Source organism: Mesoplodon mirus, assembly GCF_964341445.2.
Source record: "Mesoplodon mirus genome assembly, chromosome: 4".
Classification (NCBI taxonomy): Eukaryota; Metazoa; Chordata; class Mammalia; order Artiodactyla; family Ziphiidae; genus Mesoplodon; species Mesoplodon mirus.
This window is the reverse complement of record NC_138979.1, coordinates 121,434,096-121,456,350: the sequence shown is the minus strand read 5'-3', so window position 1 is coordinate 121,456,350 and position 22,255 is coordinate 121,434,096. Positions and strand designations below refer to the sequence as shown.

The following is a 22,255-nucleotide window of genomic DNA, read 5'->3' as shown; positions in this document are numbered from 1 at the left end:
ACTGCAGAAATGTTATTGTGGGCATTGTTGATTATATCCTATATACATATTATTCCTTATATATGAGAGACAAGGAAAGAAATACCTCTCCTGTCACAGATGTCAGCCACCTGGTTTGTTTATTTTTGGATCACAGACTGATTATGATAAATACAATACATCTCTAGAAAATTTATAAGGCTTATGGTTTTCACTTTAAAATTTCTGTGCCTGGGACTTCCCTGGCGGCCCAGCGGTTAGGACCCCGTGCTTCCACTGCAGGGAGCACAGGTTCAATCCCTATCTGGGGAACTAAGATCCCACATGCTGCCCGTTCACACCCCCATCCCCAAAACAAGAATTTTCTGTGCCTTCATCTTATTCTTCTTACCCATATAGTCCTCTAACCCAGATAATTCTCAATTATTATTATTTTTTTTAACATGCACTGTGTGTTTTGGTAAGCTGCTTCAAATAATTTTTGGAATACATGGAGTATGGATAAAAAACCTTTAAAGTGATTGCCTAAAGTCAGAAATAAGTGGAAGAGTTTAGGTTTTGGTGTCACATAGACACACGTGTGCATGCACACACACATAAATCTGTATACCATCATTTCCTCAAGCAAATGATATATAACCTCTTTATCTGAAATTTGGTTTCCTTTGGTATGAAAGGACATGTTAATTTATTTTGTAGGTTTGTTGCGAGAAGTAAGTTGATGCATGGACAGTGCTCACCACAGTGTTTAAATATGGAATAGTGTACAACAAATCAAATTTCTCTTTAGAAAAACTGGAATAAAAACTTCTGTGTGGCTTATATTATACCGCTACTATAAAAAAAAAGTATATTACAGTAGGACTGGCTTTTGGCAAGAATGGGATCATTAAAATTTTTTTAAGCTTACTTTCCCCCATAATTTATCTGTTCATGTTTAGGTTGAATTTTTAGGAGAAGAAGGAACTGGCTTGGGGCCCACATTAGAATTTTATGCTCTGGTGGCAGCAGAATTCCAGAGAACTGATTTGGGAGCTTGGCTTTGTGATGATAACTTTCCAGATGATGAATCTCGTCATGTAAGATATACTTCCCATTTTGTGATTTGATTTGCGATTCTGCTTTTAGAGGGTTAAAAATCATTTATGCTTCCAGAATGTAAGCCAGGTTTTCTGACTCTACTTTTATTATTGAATAATCCTGATATTATTTAAATGCTTTTAAAGGGTAAAATTTAGTCTATAAAACCTATTTAATAAAATGTGTTTATAGATACTTTTAGATAGCTGAATTAAGATGTTTAATGTTTATGGATCTTTTCATTTTTTTTTGCATTTCTCCCTCTAAAAAATTAGGTCGATCTTGGAGGTGGATTGAAACCTCCTGGATACTATGTTCAGAGATCATGTGGACTGTTTACAGCTCCATTTCCACAAGATAGTGATGAGCTTGAAAGGATCACAAAACTCTTTCATTTCCTTGGAATTTTCTTGGCCAAATGCATTCAAGACAATAGACTTGTGGACTTACCTATTTCTAAACCTTTCTTTAAACTTATGTGTATGGGTGACATTAAAAGCAATATGAGTAAATTGATTTATGAGTCACGAGGTGATAGAGACTTACACTGTACTGAAAGTCAGTCTGAAGCCTCTACAGAAGAAGGTCATGATTCACTCTCAGTAGGAAGCTTTGAAGAGGATTCAAAATCAGAATTTATTCTAGATCCCCCCAAACCAAAACCCCCAGCTTGGTTTAATGGAATTTTAACTTGGGAAGACTTTGAACTAGTAAACCCACACAGAGCCAGATTTTTAAAAGAAATTAAAGACCTTGCTATCAAGAGGCGCCAGATTTTAAGCAACAAAGGTCTTTCTGAAGATGAGAAGAACACAAAATTACAAGAACTAGTGCTGAAGAATCCATCAGGTTCTGGGCCTCCACTTAGCATAGAGGATTTAGGGTAAGCTTTATATACATATATATATATATATATATATACTCTTCAACCTAATGGATGAATAAATTCTAAAGCTTTTGTTCCTTTGTCTTCATGGATATGCAATATATGAATATACAGTCTGTTAACAATAATAAGATGCTTTAGGAAATATCGATATTTGATTTGATCCTTTGATTTGTTAATATTATAAAGAGAGCACTCAGAATACCAGAATATAGTTTATTAATCATCAGACGTCTGAAAGATTATCTGATTTATCAAATGTGGTAACTATATATATCTTGTATAAACAGTCCAAAGCCAATAATATTTTGACAAATTCATTAGCTAATTGATATATATAGCCTACTTGAAAAACCTCAGAATAGTTTGCTTTGTATGTAAGCCTTATCCCCAGTGGCTGCATTAACTAACTCAGATGCTGTAGATCTTTTGATAAAATTCCATTAATTTATATACATGTAATTATTATACCCTTGGTATGTTAAACTGATTTTGGATTGACTGCAAGGCTTTGCTGTCTTTTTTTTCCTTCCTTCCTTTCCTTCTTTCTTTGATGATAACATTGAGAAGTTGTATTTGATAAGTTGTTCATATGTTCAAGGTTTGACTTGAGGCAGGGGTAAAAACAGAGCATGAACAACTTTAGTAAAAAAAAATAGTTTCTTTTGCAAAAAAAAAGAAAAATCTTGTAAACATGTTGCTACCACAATTCATTACAAAAATCCATAGTTGATTAATTTTGTGCCTAAGGAGGAAGTGAAACATGAAAGGTGATGTTTCATGAAATGCTTGCAAAGCCAGGTTTGGTAAACAGTTGGCCAAATAGTTTTTGTGCACACAGTTTTGCATTTTAAAAGGCCCCATACTTAATATCTAAGCTGGTATAATGATTTTGTTATTGTTGGGGGAGGTGCTCATGGTTTTGGCGGCAGTGTTTTAAAAATTAAACACCAATGGTAGCTGAATGTTAATCTAATCCTTTTCTGTCCTCCCAGTTTAAATTTCCAGTTTTGCCCTTCCTCAAGAATATATGGTTTTACAGCTGTGGATCTCAAGCCAAGTGGTGAAGATGAGGTACAAATTTTGCTTTTGATATATTTGTAAGTCTAGAAAATTCCTCTTAATGAGGCCAGTTGTACTAGGCGCTACCGAAATATTCCTAGATATTAACAATTACGTTGATAAATTTTCCTTTGCAGATGGTAACAATGGATAATGCAGAAGAATATGTGGATTTGATGTTTGACTTTTGTATGCATATGGGTATTCAGAAACAGATGGAAGCCTTTAGAGGTAATTTTTAAGGCTCTTTAGTTGAATCCCTCTCCTTTTACTTTGAGACAGCTGAAATGAACGTACTGCTATGCTCAAAAATTGCTAGTAATCTCTAGATTTGCCCTCTAGTTTTTTGTCTTCCCAACAGTTAGGTCCTGCAGAGTACTCAGAATAGGTTGGAACATTTTCAAGCTGTAGCATACCCTCAGCTTGGTCCTCCTGAGTAATGAGGGACCCACTTTTGGCTTCTGTTTTTTCATTTGTAAGTGGATATAATATTGTTGCGTACTTCCAATATTACATGATCAAGATGAGTTAAACTATGTTAGAACCTAAATTCTTCAAATAAAGATTGACGCAAAATACATTGGACTGTTTATCACTTACTAGTTTTAAATGAGAACATAGCCTTGGCTGGCTTGTATGACATAAGAACTGATTGGGAAATTATTAGAATTTGGCTACTGACCATAGTGTCTGAATATTCTCTCCCTGTCTACAGTTGTGATAATAAGCAAAAATTTCTGTACTTAAAACCCTAGCACAGTTTTTATTTCAAGCTATTTTCATTTATATTTGCTTTTTCAAATATTTATTAATATTTATCTTCTATCCATTTAGTTGAGTATCTTGATTTGAAATTTGTTATTTTGAAATTATAACTTAGAAACTGAGTTGTGTGTTTTTTGGTTTTTTGCTGTGTGTGTAATGTAGATGGGTTTAATAAAGTTTTTCCAATGGAGAAATTAAGTTCCTTCAGCCATGAAGAAGTCCAAATGATTCTTTGTGGAAATCAGTCGCCATCCTGGGCAGCAGAGGATATTATTAATTATACTGAACCTAAGTTGGGTTATACACGTGATAGGTATGTATTGGTTATTTTCTAAGATCAACAAATTGTTTATGTTCCAAAATCAAATGGCGGGTTCTCTAAATGACTCAGTGAATTATATGCATAAAATGAGAAAGGAGTTAAGTCTCACCGTTACTAAGATGTATATTCACTGATAAGGCTGAGTTCACACAAAAAGTCATCTTGGCTGATGTTAACATTCCTTTTCTCACTGTGTTTTAACTGTTCATTTTAAAAATTGGGTCATTTGTAAACCCTTAGGCTTTATTGCTTTTATATTAACCTTTATTTTCAAATAATTTCAATCTTATAGAAAAGCTGAAGAATAGTTAAGAATTCCTATATATCCTTTACCAGAATCACCAGTACTTAACGTTTTGCTGTATTTCTTTTACACTATCTCTTTATACACACACACACACACACACACACACATATTTTCTGAACCATTTGAGGATATGTTGCATATATCTTGTACCTTTACTCTGTAATACATTAGTGTACATTCCTCAGAATATGGCCATACTCCCACATAGCCATACTAGTTAGCAAAATTTGTGATTCCATACTATTAGCTAATCTATAGTCTACATTCCAGCTTTGTTGATTATTCCAGTGATGTCTTTAATAGCACTCACTTCACTCCCATTCTCCCCCATCAGGAAATTGTATTTAGTTGTGATATGTTTTTAATCAACAGTTCCTCGGATGTTTTTTCTTTCGTACCACTGACATTTTTTAAGACTGTAAGCCCTGTATTTTTTTTTAAGTTTTCAAATGTAAATGAGAAAGTATTATTATTTTAAATTTAATGACATTGTATATATAGTTTTTTTAAGTATTAAAGTTTTTATTGAAGCATAACAGAGAAGTACACAAATTGCACATACATCCTGGAGAATTTTCACAGAATGGACACACCTATATAATTGGTACCCAGAACAAGAAACAACTCTAGAAGTCCCCATCCCCATCTTATTCTTTTCTAGTCATTAAATCACTATTCCCATTGATTTTGCTTGCTTTTTGAACTTTAGTAAATGAAATCATGAAGTATGTATTCTCTAAGGTCTGGTTTCTTTTATTTAATATTATAATTATGAAATTCATCCATGTTGTAGCATATAGTGATACTTTATTTCACTGTTAACAAAAATTATTATTTCAGATCCCTGTTGCTAGTTTAGCCATATTTGGGTGAATTATGCATGTTCATCTTGAGCTTTTCTGATTTGCTGCCTTTGTTGCATATTTGATTCCTATACTCCATCAGTGTTTCAGTCTATCTGTATCAGTCTTTGAAGGATATTTTTCAAGTAGTTTGTATCCGCTTATTTCATACTTAACCAAGAGTCTCTAGACAGTGTTGTTCTTCCAACATGCGGATATTCGTTTTGAGGGTTATTGCTGGCTTATACAGTAATGGTAGTATTTTTCATTTAAATCAGCTATCAATATAACTTTTTCTTCTTTTAGCCCAGGTTTCCTTAGGTTTGTGAGGGTTTTATGTGGCATGTCTTCAGATGAGAGGAAGGCATTCCTGCAGTTTACCACTGGTTGTTCAACTCTACCCCCAGGTGGACTGGCTAACTTGCATCCCAGGCTCACAGTTGTACGCAAGGTACAAACTCTAGCTACTGGGGAATCTAAATGGAATTAAGATACTTAAGGATTGAAAGAAATACATATTTAAAGTCATGGTCTTCTGTTATTTTCACTTCTGTTTCTGTAGGTTGATGCTACTGATGCAAGCTACCCATCAGTGAATACATGTGTACATTATCTAAAGTTGCCGGAATACTCTTCGGAGGAGATCATGAGAGAGCGCCTGCTAGCTGCTACAATGGAGAAAGGCTTTCATCTCAACTGAGCTTTGAAGTGCAATGGGAGATATCAGAGACTTAAAATTCTAGTGAAGCCTCTTGTGTTTGTGTGCAGAGAAGTATATGATCCTCCATGCTAATGACACTTGCCTTTTTTCCACCATTAAGGCTTTAAGAACACATGGAATAAGTTCGTTAGCTGCTAATGACAAAACAAATCCTTTAACTATCCAGCCAGCAAGTATATAGCACAGAACACTTTGTGTTGCTACAAGGGCTCATGTGACTGGAATTAGGTGGTCCTACTTGACTGTTCCAAAGAGCAGCTTCTCAGATCTTCAGTGTTCATTGGTAAATTTCTAACAGTGTATTTGTGTAAAGTTTGTCATTTCATACTTCATACACTACAGTTGCCATCACTGATGCCTGTTTTGCTGGCTTTTAAGCTACTCGGTCAAAAATCCTGCTTCCTTAAAACATAGAGTTAATGAGCATCTCAAGCTTTTTCTTTTCCTTTTTAATGATGCCTGCACTATCAGAGTATATCTAGTGTTCTCTCTTTTGTTTGGCATATAATCATGCACAGCCTTTTTATTTCTTTGAGGTGGGGAGTATATTTTTATTTCCTAAATGCCATACTATAAAGATCAAATTCTTAAGTGTGTTTTTGCAGTTCAAAAATAAAGATATATTAAGCGGGGGGGAGAAAACACTGGTTTAGGTGCAAGGCACACTTAAAGCAAGTTTTACTTTTGGTTGTATTTTCTTTGTATATTATAAACATTTATTTAACTTGTTGCAGTTTGAAGTAAAAAAATTTCCAAAATGTATTCTCAACAATAATCATTAAAATGTTTGCAGCGTACAAAACTGTGTCATGTGAATGTTTCACTGCAGCCATCAGACCTAAGAGCTTAACTGTATACTTTTCATTTTGAATCATTGAGATATATAGTTTTTTGAAATTACTACATGAAGAAATGTATTTTTCTGTGTAAATACACTTACTGAAACTGGAAAGCTAGGAGAAATGTATGTTCACATGCTTGTGATCCAACTCTTGTGTTCTGTCTTTAAAGTATTCTTCAGGTAAAAATAGCCAAGTTATTTGTGTTAACTTTTTAAACACCAAGTATGCTACTTACCATTGTATCTTCAGCGATGTGTAAGTCTAAGATCCAAGAATGATTTTTGAATGTTGTGTTAGTGTGAAAAGAAACCACTGGGATAATGCTATTTCCTGGTTTTGAAAAGGGGCTATATTTCCATTTTCCTGTGACTTATCATATCTATGCATCTAGGTAAAAGAAATGTCACTAGGTCTGATTTAGCCAAATGGATTTTATAGGCGTGAAAAGCATTTTTTGGAATTGCCCACAATTTACCTGTTTAAAAGGTATGTTCCCTTTCTACATTAGAAGAGATTTCTCCCATTGCGGTCAATCATTTGAGTAGTGTTTCTGTTCTCTGCATGAGAATGTTGTGACTATGTAATCAGAGGCAGCATTCACATAATTTACCTTATTGTTAGCTTCACAGTTCTCTGCGAGAATAAAAGTTAAAATAAAACATAATAGCAATATTTAAACGTATGACCTATGCTTTAATCCAGAAAACAGTGGTGGCGATTGTCTCAATACATGGATGCATGACTAGAACTTTACACTAGCAGTAGAATTAAAATCCAGTTTATGTGTATTATTTAAGTCTCTAAAATGTCTGTCAATAGCCAGCTTTTACCAAGACTAGTCTAGCACAGGGGTCAGCAAACTGTGGCCTGCCGTTTGCATTTGTATGGCCCATGAACTAAACATGGTTTTTAAATTTTTAAGTGGTTGAAAAAAATAAAAAAGAATAATAATATCTTATGTGAAAATTTTATGAAATTCAGATTTGTGTCCATAAAGAAATAAAGTTTTATTAGAACACAGCCATGCTGACTTATTTATGTATAATCTATGGCTCTTTTTTGCACTACAGTGGCAGAACTGAGTGGTTACAGCAAAGACCGTATGGGCCACAAAGCCTAGACTATTTACTGTCTGGTCCTTTGCAGAAAAGGTTTGCTGAATCCTGGTCTAGCACATTGCTACAGCAGGTAAAGTTGATGAGTCTTATACAGTGAGTAACTCTGAAATGTCAGGAATCTTCCTGTAGAACTAAAAGTCCAAGAACAAGGTAAAGCTGACCAGTCTGAGACATAAATTTCATGAGTCTGAAAATCACTTAAAGCTGGTAGTCACAGTTCAGCAATAAACCTGAAGTGAGATGATGACACAGCCTGTCACACAACAGAGAGTCACATTAGAGTTCACTTTGTGTATTAAGTACTGTGAGACATCTACTTGGGTCTTCACATACACTAGCCTCTGGAGTATTTTTTCCAGTGGTATCTACCTAGTATTTTTTTTAATTATTATTCTCTCAAGGTACTAAAATCTGTGCCAAGATGTTATTTGAATGCTATTTTGGTGTGACCCCAAAATTAATTTTATTCACTCCCTAGTTACTTCTGGTGTACCAGTTTCAGCAGTTACCCGAATGTGCTACTGATTAAGTGCCTACCAACTAGGCCAGTGTTTCCCAACTAATTATGTCAGAAAGACCTCCAAAGCACTTTGATTTAGACTGGGCTTTCCCCAGACCTTGACTACTTAATGCATACCATTCACTGTTCTGGCAGGTCAGAAGCCTTTCCTCTGCCTTCCTGAATGAGTCCAGAACAATTAAGGTTTGCTTCTGGAGTCCATTATTGACTGGTTGCCTGGTAGATGCAAACTTTGAAATATGTAAGTGAAGTTTTAGAAACACAGAGAACTTAAACAAAATCCCCCTATACACACACACACGAGAGAGGGAGAGAGATCAGACAATACTGAATGAATTACTGCCTAGAATGCCCATTTACGTCCTCTTTTGCAGGACAGAGTGTTGTAGGTGAAAGAACTCTTGGAATTCCATAGGGTGGCACAATATCTTCATGTATCAAGACTATATTTCTGTGTCCTCCAGTGTACTTGCCCTCCTACCCTAACATGCACATGAACCTGCTTTTACTTAAGACAGCTCTGTATCTCCTACTGTTACAAAGCAAAAGCATATACACAGAAAGGTTTGGGAGGATCAGAGCATTGCTCTTCTATAGTGACTTAGAAGTTTTCTTTGCTTCAACACATTCCAGGAGAAGGGGTTGAAGGAATAAAAGGGAGGGGAAGACGGAGTCATTTCATGGCAACCTGAACAGAGATGTTCTCTTGCATTCTTTTTTTAAACTTTGAACTAAATTTCATTTACAAATAAGTTTACTACTAAGACTAACTCTTCACAATATGGCATGTAGGATAGCTATAAGGGTTGTCTTAGCGATTCATTATTAGGTAGTAACATTCTCTATAGAGTTAATTACATGATGTCATTGTAATTGCCAAGTACCCATAAAATGGATATCAGGCTTTTAGAAACTGGCAAAGAATATTTGATTCTGCAATTTTCATTAGGTACACACATTTTGACTTAAGGAAAAAGATAGCATTCAGAAAACAGCATTATTCAAAGTGCTATGCATGTTCAAGTCAATTTTAAAAGTTTATTGGCCAGTAGGTGCCACATTTTCTTCCCACCCCATGATGCTGTTCCTGAATTTATCCCTTTGCAAAGGGAAGCAGAGACCAAAAGAGTTTCCCTCAGTACTCCACAAAATCTAAATAAGTGAGAAAAAAAATGCTTCAGAAAATAAAACTTGCCTCTCCGTTTAGAGAAAAATTTTCTTTGTGCCTCATGTTTTAAAATACAGTTTTGTTTTCCATTTAGGAACTGTGGAAAACACCTATTTAAAATGTCTTTGGAAGGACAGCCCATTTTGCAGTGTTTGGTCTTCCAGATTCTTTTGGGCTAGTGATGTTGAGAGGTATTCCATGGTGTCCTCATTTCCTGTAAGTCGATGTTGTCTGGCAGAGCCTTTCTGTTTTCAGCTGTCTGACATCTTATCAAGAATTAGTAGAGGGGCAAGAATTCTTGCCCGATTCGTTTCCACAATGCAGCCATTTAACACCATCTCATCCAAAATGATGTGTACTTTATCCAAATTAAACATTATCTAGGGTCATTTAAGGAAATTAGTTACAAAAATGTTAACATTCAGTAAATAGTAACTTATGACTTTGCCTGGAATTTTTCCAGTGTAAATTAGTCTAAGCGTGAAGGTTTGTTTTTTTTAACAGAATCCCTGAAATTAAATTTAAAATTGGTATTTATATTAGAAATTATTACCTTCATGTACACATATATACCTAATTTCACCTGGGTTAGGCTAACTGGACAATAGACATAGAAATGGAACAGCTATACCTTTTAGCCAGAGGGAGACGGAATCTCTACTAAGAGCTGGAGAACAAAGCAAGTAAATTTTGGTAAGAGTGTGACCTGACCTCAAGAACAATGTCTTCCCAGACAATAATAACAACAGTAATAGCCATGACTTATTGAATACTCATTATGTTCCAGGCATTGTGTTGAGTGTTTTACATGTATTATTTCAGTCTTCTCTACGACTAGGTGATGTACATGGTAACATTATCCTCGTTTTACACAGGAACAAACAGGCTCAAAGCCATTGCCTACAGTCACATGGCTAGTAATTGTCAGAGCTGGAATTTAAACCGAAAGTTTGAGCTTAACTGCTCTGCTTCCAGACTTCCCAGGAGAGGCCTGAGGCTGCTGAGTATACATCCTCCCACCGCCCTCAAACCTCCACCCCAGAACAAATGCCTTTACAATACTGCACCTTGAGCATCTTTTGTGTCAGACAGGCTAAAGAAAAAAATAACCACGAGGAGAAATGAATGAAGAAAAGGCAATGCTGACTTAATTCCCAAGGAGATAAAAATTCCGATTTTCAAGAGACTACCTCTTATAAATGGAGCATTCTAAAAATACTCATTTGAGAATTATGGAGCCACTTTAGCTTACTGACGTTCTTATTGGAAAGTTAGTACAGGGCATGGGAGAAGAAAACACTGTTAGACTATGATGTCTAGCTAATTAGAAAGAGCCAAGTCCTTCCTCCTGTAGTCCCTTCATTTGAGTACCTAACTCTTCTTTTGTGAAATTGAACTGGAAGAGAGAACTGACCTGTTCTGGAAGAGAGAATTTAACTCTTTTGAGAGTGAAGATGATAATGGTTGAACATTTCTAAATTCTATGCTTTACTATCTTAAGTTTCCATCACTAAAGAGCACAATCTTCGTCTGTTTAGAAAAAAACAGAACAAAAAACAGCTGACAGATTGTTTCAAAAAGACAAATTTCATTCAACAAGCGAGTGATTAAATGCACTATGGGAGTTCATAATTAGTGAATCTTTGTAAAATGAGCCATTACCACCTGATTTTTCTTCCCAATAATTCCAGATGTTCAAGTCTATTGTATTTGTGTGAAGTACATCTATAGAGAATGAGACAATCCTGTGAATGACTTTTAAGTTTCTATTAGGCTTTGTGTTAATACCTCATTAAGCTCTGTGCAAATAGTCCTCCAGCAGAATAAATTTTTTCAGAAGCCCATGGGAACTGTCCTTAAGTGACCCAGAAAAAAAAAAGCTTTACTCTGTTACACCTATTAATAATGTCTTCCAATTAGATGGATGATTGTTTTGTCCATGGCCAAATTGGGACTGGAATATTAGGCGCTTGACTTAATCCTCTTCACCAGACCCAGAAGCCAGAACTTAGAAGCCAGGACAAGGTAGGAATGACAGCCAGGTATAAAGGAAGGCAGAGCTGGGAAGCACAGGTGACTGCATGAAAAAAATGCCCTGTAGAATCCCGCTGTTGTATTCACTAAGGGCAATGAAAGCCTAGTGCCCTTTTTTTTTTTTTTTTTTTTTGGTGTCAAGGTTTTTTGTTTTAAGTATAGTTGATTTACAATGTTGTGTGAATTAGTGCTGTACAGCAAAGTGATTCAGTTATACACACACATATATACACATTCTGTTTTAAAATATTCTTTTCCATCATGGTTTATTATAGGATACTGAATACAGTTCTCTGTGCTATACAGTAGGACCTTGTTGTTTAAAGCCTAGTGCCTTTAAAAATGTCGACCCATCCAGGGTGATTCTGAGGTAGAAGGAGATCTCATTTTAATCTATTTGAATCGATGCAGGGATCAAGCTGCTCTGAAGACTGCTCCACCTTTGGCAAGAATATGGTCAGTAATTCAGATGTCCCCTTGAACAACTAGCTCAGTGTTTTGAAATTCAGATTAGAATTTACTGCTGAATCATATCAACCACTGACATCCTCACAATGCAAGGACAAGGTCCTTCAGCAAGTCTGAATTTCCCAACATCCTGGAAACGTGAATTGCTCAGTGAGGGCATTCGGTACTGTGGGCATGTGACTGCCTGTCTATCTGAGTATCTGGCTCAAACCCCTAATAATCATGCAACTTTCTGGCACTATAAAGGGAAACCACAGACCAAATCCAATGTGAGGCAAAAGCCTGAAAACTGATTTCCCCTTGGAATCATGTGACTCCTTTAAAATAAGAATCCAGCTGGTGTTCACATCTTGATTTGGTTTATGAGTTACTTGTGCACACTGGAAAAGCCAAGAGTAATGGCATTTGGGCTACAAGCCAGGTGAGCAGGGACCAGAAAATGCCCTATATGCCAAGTCCCGTGGCAATAAGCAGAGGCATCATACTTTAGCCCTGACATTTGGAATAGGAAGAAGCAAGAAAGGCACAAGCTGTTGGTCTATTAAGGTGATGAGCTGAGAATGACTAGTTTAAGAGGGTCCAACCTTCAGGTTTTACTGAATTCAACTGACTTAAAGATCCTTGAGGAAACTTGTTTACCTTCATGGGCACCCTAAGGTTGGAACTGATATGAACTAGAAAGAGCCTCTTAAAGAGCAGATTCGTAAAGCCCCACTTTCTCCCAACCCGGAAACCTAGAGCCTTTCTGAATTTCTATGTAATGTGGATTGGAGCTGAATAGCGTAGGACCCCAGTAATATTAGTGCCACTTGAAATCAATTTTTTTTTTTTTGCGGTACATGGACCTCTCACTGTTGTGGCCTCTCCCGTTGTGGAGCACAGGCTCTGGACGCGCAGGCTCAGTAGTTGTGGCTCACAGGCCTAGTTGCTCCACGGCATGTGGGATCTTCCCAGACCGGGGCTTGAACCCGTATCCCCTGCATTGGCAGGCAGATTCTCAACCACTGTGCCACCAGGGAAGCCCCAAGGAGTGTTTTTTTATTGTTGTTAAGTAGGTTTTCCTGAAAGATCCATTCATATTCTGAGAGCAACAAAGACATCCCAGTGTAATTTTTTTTAAGTTTATATAGGCTTATGTAAAATTATACAAATATCAAAGTCAGCACTGGGGTCAATGAGCCTGTCATTCTCTTTTCTTCCCCAGATTCTCTGTTGCTTCTCATAGTTTGCTGCCACTATTCCTGAGTAAAACAGAACCCAGAAGCATAGAACAGAAGGAGTAGGGGTAAGGCAGAGGGACCTGGTAGGGAGGGATAGGAGGAATAGTAGGGGATGAATATGGCACCTAAAGAACTCAGAAACACACTTAAAGGATATAGAGAGATGGCTAAGGCTAGGGAGGGCCAAAATGGCCTGGAAGGCAGAACTGTTTAATCTGGAACTTTCACATCCCTTTCCCAGGTGAATGGCTGACTCCCTTGGAGACTGTTCATAATTCTGAGACTCATCACTCATGACTTGACTAGAACTCTCATGCTGGAGAGGGCTGTGGCTCCCTTACCCCTCCTTGCCTGCCCTTCCCAAAGACTGGACCAGCTGCACACACTCCCTTGGGCCCAGGGGCCTGCTCTCTTCTCTTGCAGCCCTGCTTCAATGGACATATTTTCAAAAGGAAAAGAAGATGTTTAGAAATCTCTGACGTGAACGTCACTTTTGGAAAGCATGCTCTTATCAAGACACTGAGGTATTCGCTTCAAAATTTTTCATTATTTATGACTCCTCCAAGCGAAGACCAGGGTTTCTCTAAAACTTCTTCCCTAATTCAGGAAACACCAAGACAGCATGGTGCCAGGCACTTTATAAATGTTTTCTTAGAGACTAATTTGCTACAATCTACTCCAGATGATTATGAATTTTCAAAAAGTGTGTCAAATTTAATCTTAAATCACATTTGTAGCCCTAGAATCAAAGGCTCTGCAAACCCGGAGACCAGTACCAGCTCTGTGCCAAAAGTAGCTCTTTTGGTTTGGGACAATCAATCCATAGAGCTACCCTGGGACAGAACTGGTATCCGTCTCTGAGCCTTAGCCTCTTTGTCTAAAAAGTGAGATTTTAACTTGATGATTGTGTAGTTTTCTTCCAACTCCAAAGCAGTCAAACCCTATGACTCGCAAAAGTAACCTTCAGGGAGAGGAAGGCTAGTTTACTCCTTTCTGATATGATCAAGCTATTCCTGATGTAGTCACATGCTCCACCATACCTCAAAAGAAATCCTTTTGTAATAACAATTATTTTAACTTTCTGAGAGACCACCGAGAAAATTTCAGTTCCTTTAGAAGCTGCCACTTCAGTGTTGGATGGTTTCCCCAGAGAATTTCTTTGGTCTTCTTGCCAGTATTTCCGTAGCCCCTAGTTGAACAAGTTACTTTTGTGATTTCTCATTAAGTCAGGCTGAAATTATCTCCCATTTGGAGAAGCCCTGTTCTGGTTTCTGGACCTCTAAAGGTGTTTGGGATTTTAGGAAAGTAATGAAGGAACGACAGATAGATGTCCCCTTACTGGGCCTGGGGGCCTGATCAGGGCCTGACTGCAATCTTAGCGGTGCTCTTATTGTTGGCTGGGTGCTTTTAGTCCTCCAGGGCACACCCTGGTAGATAACTAGCTGAGTCATAGAGAGTGCAAGAGGATGGAGGCCCTTCCTACTCGCCCACCCTCAGCTGCGGTAAAGTGAGCATGTTTCACATCACGCATATGAGCTTTTAGGCTCTAGAATTAATTGCTCGAGCTTTTGGACTTTAAGGACTTACAAAGTAAAAACATGAGTGTTCTAAAGATTTTTTTTAAGATGTTTTTGAATGAAGAAAACATTCTGGATTCTAGAGCTATCCTATATTTGTCGGGGAGGGGGCACAAGAATATAAATAGGAACCCCAGCTTGTTCCTGGCTTTTCCTCCCATGCATGCATGTGGAATATCCCCCTTACCATCCCAGCCTCTCTATCATTCCTGCCTCCAGTCCTGGGGTGGTAGAGAGACCTGCATAGGCCCTAGCAGCAGGCACTGGGATGACCAGGTACCCGCTAAATTCTGGGGACCCAGGTGCTGGAGGGTGGTCAAGGAGTGGATGGGGGCCCCTGCCGGCTCTGGGTAAGCATCCTTACCCCATGGAGAGGGGTGCTGCTGAAGGAGAGCTAGAGTAGGGTCCTCTAAAGCACAGGGCCCAGGAAGGGGACCCTGGTTGTCTGGGTCTGAAGGCAGTACTGCTGCATTCCATTCTAGCCAAAATTAACCAAGTCTTTAAGCCTCTTTAAGGCCACCAAATACCAAAAGGGGTGTCAAGGGTTTTCGTACCTTCACACACATTAGGTGTGCACTGAACTGGGGAGGAATTGGACTTCTACACAGTGCTGTTCATGGGTGCCATCCTCTGACTATTTAGCAGAAGGGGATCAGATTGCTCCTTTGAATTATGAATTGTCTGGAGAATTCAGCAAACTTGGGGCTCCGGAGCTGAGCCCATATTGAGAAGCTCATCGGTTGATTCCTGAAAACTATCTTAATTCGTGGAATTTGAAGTCTTAAATAAGTCTACCAAAGTATGAGGAAGGGCAAACTTTCCTGACAGAAGTCCTCAGGCAACATTTCAGCCCCGCAGGTGGAGTGGAATGTAAAGAGGGTATCAGAGCTGCTTTAGCGCACGTGAATGGTTTAGGTCCTGATGTGCTTAGTCCCCGGGGTACAGGCCGCCCCACTTGAGACTACTCTGCAACAGAGAGTTTCCACTTAGTAGAAGGGTTTTCGACAAACCAGAACTTCTGTCCTGATTTCCTGAGCTTATGTCGTTTCTTTTTAATAACCCATCTGCCTTGCTCTGCGATGTTAGTCTTCTTAGAAGTAGAACAAGCCCATACTAGGGAAAAATGTAAACAATGCATTTAATTTCCCAATGTCTAACGCTATAGGCTCTGGAAAACTGCTCCCTTCTTAAAAGGCTTCAGGGCATAAAGTCTCTGGAGAAAGACTGCGAGTAAAGGGCTTCTTGGGAGTTCCATAAGGTTTGGACTCCCACCTTCCTGTTGCTGCAACAAGACTGAGGCTTAAATCGTGTCTGTTCCAAGCAGACGGACGTGGAAGGCTTCCTTAATCTGAGCAAACACAAAGGTTACGTGCTCTGAGTGTTGGGAGAACCGGTTCCAAGTTACAATTATATCAGCTGCTGGTTCAACCTTTCAAGGCCTAAGGAAGCTTCCCTGGCACAATGTTAGCTGCTCTCTACTTTTAATAAACACCTAGTCAATATATAAGACACATCAACACACTGAGTCCAACTATAATACACATCCTACTATATCTGATTCACTTTACTTCTCTGAATATATAGACTTACAAGACTTCCCCATCCTGTTCTAGGTGTAAGATAGCTCAGTTACCTAGTCATGGCAACATCAAACATTAAGGTTGAGAGGGTATTAAGGCTCTTCTAGTTTAATTCTATCATTCTGAGATGAGGGGGTTATGTGTCTTGTCTGATACACACAGACAGTTGGTAGCAGCACTGAAAGCAAAAGTTGGGTATCTATATTCCCAGTAAAGTGTCTATTAGCTTTTGCTGTCTTCCTGATGACTTTTTAAATCAAAAGTCATTTTTCTTATTACGCTGTACAAGGAGGAAGAGATTTATTTTGAATTCCTTTAAAGAACTTAGTTAAAATGGAATGTGACATGCTGAATAAAAATACACCCTAATATATACAGCCTGGTCTTGGGTCTCCTAGGTCAAAAGGACCACAGATTTAGGTCACTCACCACTAGAGGGCACTCAGATTTCCCCAACTGATTTAAAGAGGCTTCAAATACAGCCTGCAAATCAAGTTTATCAACATGACATTTTCTATCAATAGTAAAAGGTAAATGGCCACTTCCCCAGAATATTCTGGCATACTGTTTCTGGGCATAGGTATCTAATGTGTATGTGTGTATGTATGTGTGTGTGTGTGTGTATGTGCGTGTGTGTGTGCGCGTGTGTGTGTATACACACACATAAACATGTTATAATTAATATATATTTGTTATAATTAATGTTACTATTTCAGATTCAAGCCTGATGTTTTCTCAGAGGACACCTATTTATTGCGTTCAAGTGGTAAGCAGATTTCTGAAGTAAAAATTAACTTAAAATACAACTTGCCTCCAGAGCACTCACACAAAGCCCAGTGGGCTCCTGCCAAAATCCGCAGGCCTGCAATATTCTAAGTAAATCATGATTGTTCTTGGGGCCCTTGGATACTTTGATTTAAAAAGGAGAAGAGAAGAAAAGGAGAGCTTCCTCTGCTATAAAAGGAGATGAATACAAGCCAGGCAATTTCTTTAACTTTCCAGTTTATCATCCCTGAAGCCCTTCTTCTGATCATGTGGGGAATTTCTGGAGATTTATACCTAGAGCTATGGAAATCCATTCTCTCTAGGAGGCCCAAGCCCTTTCTGGCTGTGTTATTTAAATTCTGCAAAAGTCTATTCCATATGCAAAAGTTAAATTAATATATAAGAGTGATTATTAACTACCACCATAGCATTGCCCTGTCTGAAAAATACAAGAATCGTCTTTGTGAAAAAGGGTGGAGGGTTTTTGCAAAGCACCTGTACCTCTGGCTGTCTTGTCAGAGCTGTTGATGATTAGCCTTCTGAATTCTGGATTCTGCTGAATTGGTTTCCTGCCCCATGGCACTTACCTGATCAAGACTAGCCTGTTCTTTGCCAAGTACTATGGAAAACTTGGTTCACGGCACTGAAAAAGGATACATCTAATTCACTCTGGAAAAGAGAAAAGAGTCCAAGGATGAGAAGGAGACACTGGGACACAATGCACTTAGCAGAGACAGCAGCTGCTCTGGTTGCCAGCCTGGAAGCAGGTGGGAGAGGCTGCTCGGTAGACAGAAGCCTGAGTGTGGGAAGGCCCTGAGTTTGGGACAGTGATTTAAAAAAAAGAAATAGGCTGCAGTTTAGAGGACTTTTATAGGCTAGAACAATTCACCTTTAGAGTGTAGAGGGAATAAACTAATTCAACCTTTACAGATAATAGGTAATTTGATAGGTATATACAACATCGTAATAATGTGCACACAGTTTGAATCCATCAGTTTTACTTCTAGAAGTCTCTCCTAAGGGAACAATTAAATAATGGCACAATGATGTGTGACAGCATATTCAGGGTAATGTTATTTATAGTAGCAAACTGCTGAAAACAAGCTAAGTGTCTATCAAGGGGGGACTACTTCAATAAATTATAGCAAATCCACAAATGATGACATAGGTACATAAGTCCTGACATACTGTTAAATAAAAAAGCTAGTCTGGGGCTTCCCTGGTGGTGCAGTGGATAAGAATCTGCCTGCCAATGCAGGGGACATAGGTTCGATCCCTGGTCCGGGAAGATCCCACATGCTGCGGAGCAACTAAGCCCATGCGTCACAACTACTGAGCCTGCGCTCTAGAGCCCGCGAGCCACAGCTACTGAAGCCCGCGCACCTAGAGCCCATGCTCCGCAACAAGAGAAGCCACCGCAATGAGAAGCCCGCGCACCGCAACGAAGAGTAGCCCCTGCTCACCGCAGCTAGAGAAAGCCCGTGCATAGCAACGAAGACCCAACACAGCCGAAAATAAATAAATAAATAAAAATAAATAAAAAATAAAAAAGCTAGTCATAAAATGGTATATACAGCATTATCCCCTGTATATATGTAGATAGATATAGATATAGTTAGATACAAACAGATACATAAAGCCTAAAAGGCAATGTACCTAACAGTATGTATCAATAAACGGCATGCTCACTGATGATCTGTCCTTTAAATTTTTAAAATTTTTTTAATGAACAAATTTATGTCCTGAAAAAGTCATAGATGGAGAAAAGATGAAACAGCTAAATTCATCTCTGAAAGGACTTAAGGTTTGTCAGGTGCAGCACTGACAACTCTGATCCCACTTCCTCAACAGCAACAGCCCTCAACTCTTGCAAAACTGCCTCTTTTGAAGCTAACTGGGCTAGCTTTCTGTTTTGAAATGTGATGTTAAGATGCTTCTTTCAGCCCAGACAGCATGAGATTGATCTCCAAATTTAAGATTTGGAAACTCTAAGATTAAAAATAGCCCCAGAAAAACTGTTTAAAACTCACAAACCTAAAAATAAATCTTAGATGACAAGACATTCTCCATGAGTGGGACAGATTCTATTTTCTTTCCCAGGGTTCTCTTCTCTCTCCTCTTTTTCTTCTTTTTGCTACTGTCATCCTAAACCGGGTCATCCCTTAGTACTCGCCAAGTCCTGTATAATCACCTGGCTTAAATTAAATTCTAATCTTTACTTCTGTGGTTTATGTGGTCACTGACTCTCTCCCTAGAATAACAGCTAAAATTCAGCAACCTGCTATTTATTCTTAGTTACCGAATATAATAATTTTAAAAACCTTAGCAATGATAGTGCCTGTACCCACGCTTTATTCTCCTAGGTTTAAAACATTGCTATTTTGGGAAATTATATTCTTCTTGATAGGTGTTCCCTTAAAGTGACTAACCATGGCCAGCTCTGAATCACAGACCCTGACTTGCAACCAGTCTGTCTAAGAAAGTGGTCATCAGGAGATAAGCTGGAACTACAGCTATGCTGTCTGTATGGTAACCACCTGCCTCACATGGTGATATAAATAAATTAAAATTAGATAAAATTATAAGTTCAATTCCTTATTTACACTAATCACATTTCAAGTATTCAAGAGGTACATGTGGCTTAGCACCTATCACATTGGATGGCACAGATAGAAAACATTTCTATCACTGCAGAAAGTTCTATTGGACAGAAAGTGCTGGTCTATAGTGCTCTCCCCAAGCAATCAATAAGAAGATGGATTTTTTTTTTTTTTTTTTTTTTTTTGCGTTACGCAGGCCTCTCACTGTTGTGGCCTCTCCCGTTGCAGAGCACAGGCTCCGGACGCGCAGGCTCCGGACGCGCAGGCTCAGCGGCCATGGCTCACGGGCCTAGCCGCTCCACGACATGTGGGATCTTCCCGGACTGGGGCACAAACCCGTGTCCCCTGCATTGGCAGGCGGACTCTCAACCACTGCACCACCAGGGAAGCCCTAAAAACTATACACTTTAAATGGGTGAACTGTATGTTATTAAATTACATTTCAGTACAACTGTTAAAATAAAGGACTGCTGGAAAGGAACTCATGTATTCCTTAAGGGAACTTGGTTTTGATCTTCAAAGCAAGGGTTTGGATGGAAATGATTCTTAAACTAAAAGGGTCCTGGTGTCCTAGGAGGGGAAGCAGGAGAAAGAAGAAAAGAGAGAGGAAGTTTGATAGCAAAATATCTTAATTGAGAGAAAGACACAAGAGGTTCTTAGTCTTATAGAACTGGTTCTTTATAAAGATCTAAGACACGTAGGTTTCTAACACGTTGGATGAGCCAGAAGGAAAGGTAATGAAAATTTGGCATCATTTGATTTTTAACTTTTACACATTAAAGCTCTATATTAACACATATTTTTTTATATATAAATTTATTTATTTTTGGCTGTGTTGGGTCTTTGTTGCTGCGTGTGGATTTTGTCCAGTTGTGGTGAGCAAGGGCTACTCTTCGTTGCGGTGTGGGGGGTTCTCATTGCGGTGGCTTCTCTTGCTGCGGAGCACGGGCTCTAGGTGTGTGGGCTTCAGTAGTTGTGGCGCACGGGCTTTGCTCTGCAGCATGTGGGATCTTCCTGGCCCAGAGCTCGAACCCGTGTCCCCTGCATTGGCAGGTGGATTCTTAACCACTGCGCCACCGGGGAAGCCCATTGACACATATTTTTGACATAGACCCATTTCTGGGAAATTGAGCTAAGGACGAAAACCATTTTTTAGTCATTAGACTTACCACTCGGCTGAAGTAGTCGTCTAAAACTTCCACAAAGTTATGGATGAATTCATAAATTGCCATCTCATTCTGAAATAAAAAAGGAAGGGTGCAGTTAGTTTTATTTTATTTATTTATTTATTTTTAAATTTATTTATTTACTTATTTTTTGGCACGTTGGGTCTTTGTTGCTGTGCGCGGGCTTTCTCTAGTTGCGGCGAACAGGGGCTACTCTTCATTGTGGTGCGCAGGCTTCTTATTGTGGTGGCTTCTCTTATTGCAGAGCACAGGCTCTAGGTGCATGGGCTTCAGTAGTTGTGGCATGCGGGCTCAGTAGTTGTGGCTCACGGGCTCTAAAGTGCAGGCTCAGTAGTTGTGGCACTAGGGCTTAGTTGCTCCGTGGCACGTGGGATCTTCCCGAACTAGGGCTCGAACCCGTGTCCCCTGTATTGGCAAGTGGATTCTTAACCACTGTGCCACCAAGGGAATTCCCGGGTGCAGTTAGTTTTAATATGACCTATTGAGGAAATCAGACATGGAGCTGCCCAGTCAGCAACCAGGCTTTAGAGCATTTGGTAAACAGATAATGTGAGCAAAGCAGCTTCCTGTTGACAAATATTCAGAATAATTCTAGGACTTATTTGTTTAAAAGCAGCTTATCAATAGGGGACATGTACAAAACTTTAACCTCTAAGATTTTTTGAAAAGTCCGTAATGAATCTAGCTGAATTGAAACCAGATTGTGTCTGGTGATTATAGAGTTTTGAGGTCTACTCCCTGACTTCATCACCAACTGGCTGAAGCCAGGTTTTTTTTTTTTTTTGGTTTTTTTTCCCCCGGGGTCTTCATGTCATCACTTTTCCATCTGTGAAGATGGGGAAACCATCTCAAAGTTTGGTTCATGGATAAAAAAACAATCAACTGAGATTTCAAAGTATTTTAGATCTTAAATACCCTTTCAGGGATTCCATGGCCAAAGGTGCTATTGATCTGGGACTGACCATTTCTGAAAAGGTGAACTATATCTGATGAGATGTAATTATAACACAACCATATTTACAGTTTGTTCTGCCTTCTGAAATGTCAGCCTATGTTTAATGCCACAGTTGTTTGGCCTCTACCCTTGGCTAAGCTGCCCCACTGTGCCACACAGAATGAGGGCAGGAAACTGGTATTGCTTAGGGTCGAGGAAGGCATTCTGTGGTTTTGTGCTTCTCCACAAATTGCTCATCTAATCCAAAAAAAATCCTA

The 22,255-nt window shown here is 38.7% G+C and overlaps 2 protein-coding genes across 8 annotated transcripts in view; one reads left to right on the top strand and one right to left on the bottom strand.

Annotated features, from left to right (window-relative positions):
- The window catches only part of HECTD1 (HECT domain E3 ubiquitin protein ligase 1), a 91,042-nt gene extending 84,276 nt beyond the window's left edge, over window positions 1–6,766 (top strand). For all 5 annotated transcript variants that reach the window (XM_082618582.1, XM_082618584.1, XM_082618580.1 and 2 more), the window contains 7 exons: window positions 921–1,058; window positions 1,335–1,942; window positions 2,941–3,019; window positions 3,145–3,238; window positions 3,935–4,085; window positions 5,550–5,694; window positions 5,806–6,766. In XM_082618582.1, coding sequence (XP_082474708.1) covers window positions 921–1,058; window positions 1,335–1,942; window positions 2,941–3,019; window positions 3,145–3,238; window positions 3,935–4,085; window positions 5,550–5,694; window positions 5,806–5,943 — 1,353 coding nt within the window. In that variant the 3' untranslated portion in view covers window positions 5,944–6,766. The remainder of the gene's footprint in view (window positions 1–920; window positions 1,059–1,334; window positions 1,943–2,940; window positions 3,020–3,144; window positions 3,239–3,934; window positions 4,086–5,549; window positions 5,695–5,805) is intronic.
- A 140-nt stretch (window positions 6,767–6,906) lies between these two features.
- Window positions 6,907–22,255, bottom strand: part of AP4S1 (adaptor related protein complex 4 subunit sigma 1) — a 49,838-nt gene continuing 34,489 nt past the window's right edge. Inside the window, exons 4-6 of one of the 3 annotated variants that reach the window (XM_082618605.1) lie at window positions 21,026–21,094; window positions 17,914–17,925; window positions 6,907–9,992 (exon numbers count right to left, since the gene is read on the bottom strand). In XM_082618605.1, the coding sequence (XP_082474731.1) occupies window positions 9,864–9,992; window positions 17,914–17,925; window positions 21,026–21,094 (210 nt within the window). In that variant the 3' untranslated portion in view covers window positions 6,907–9,863. Of the gene's footprint in view, window positions 9,993–17,913; window positions 17,926–20,745; window positions 20,898–21,025; window positions 21,095–22,255 lie in introns of those variants that run through there. The other 2 variants (XM_082618604.1, XM_082618603.1) reach the window with 2 other exon arrangements.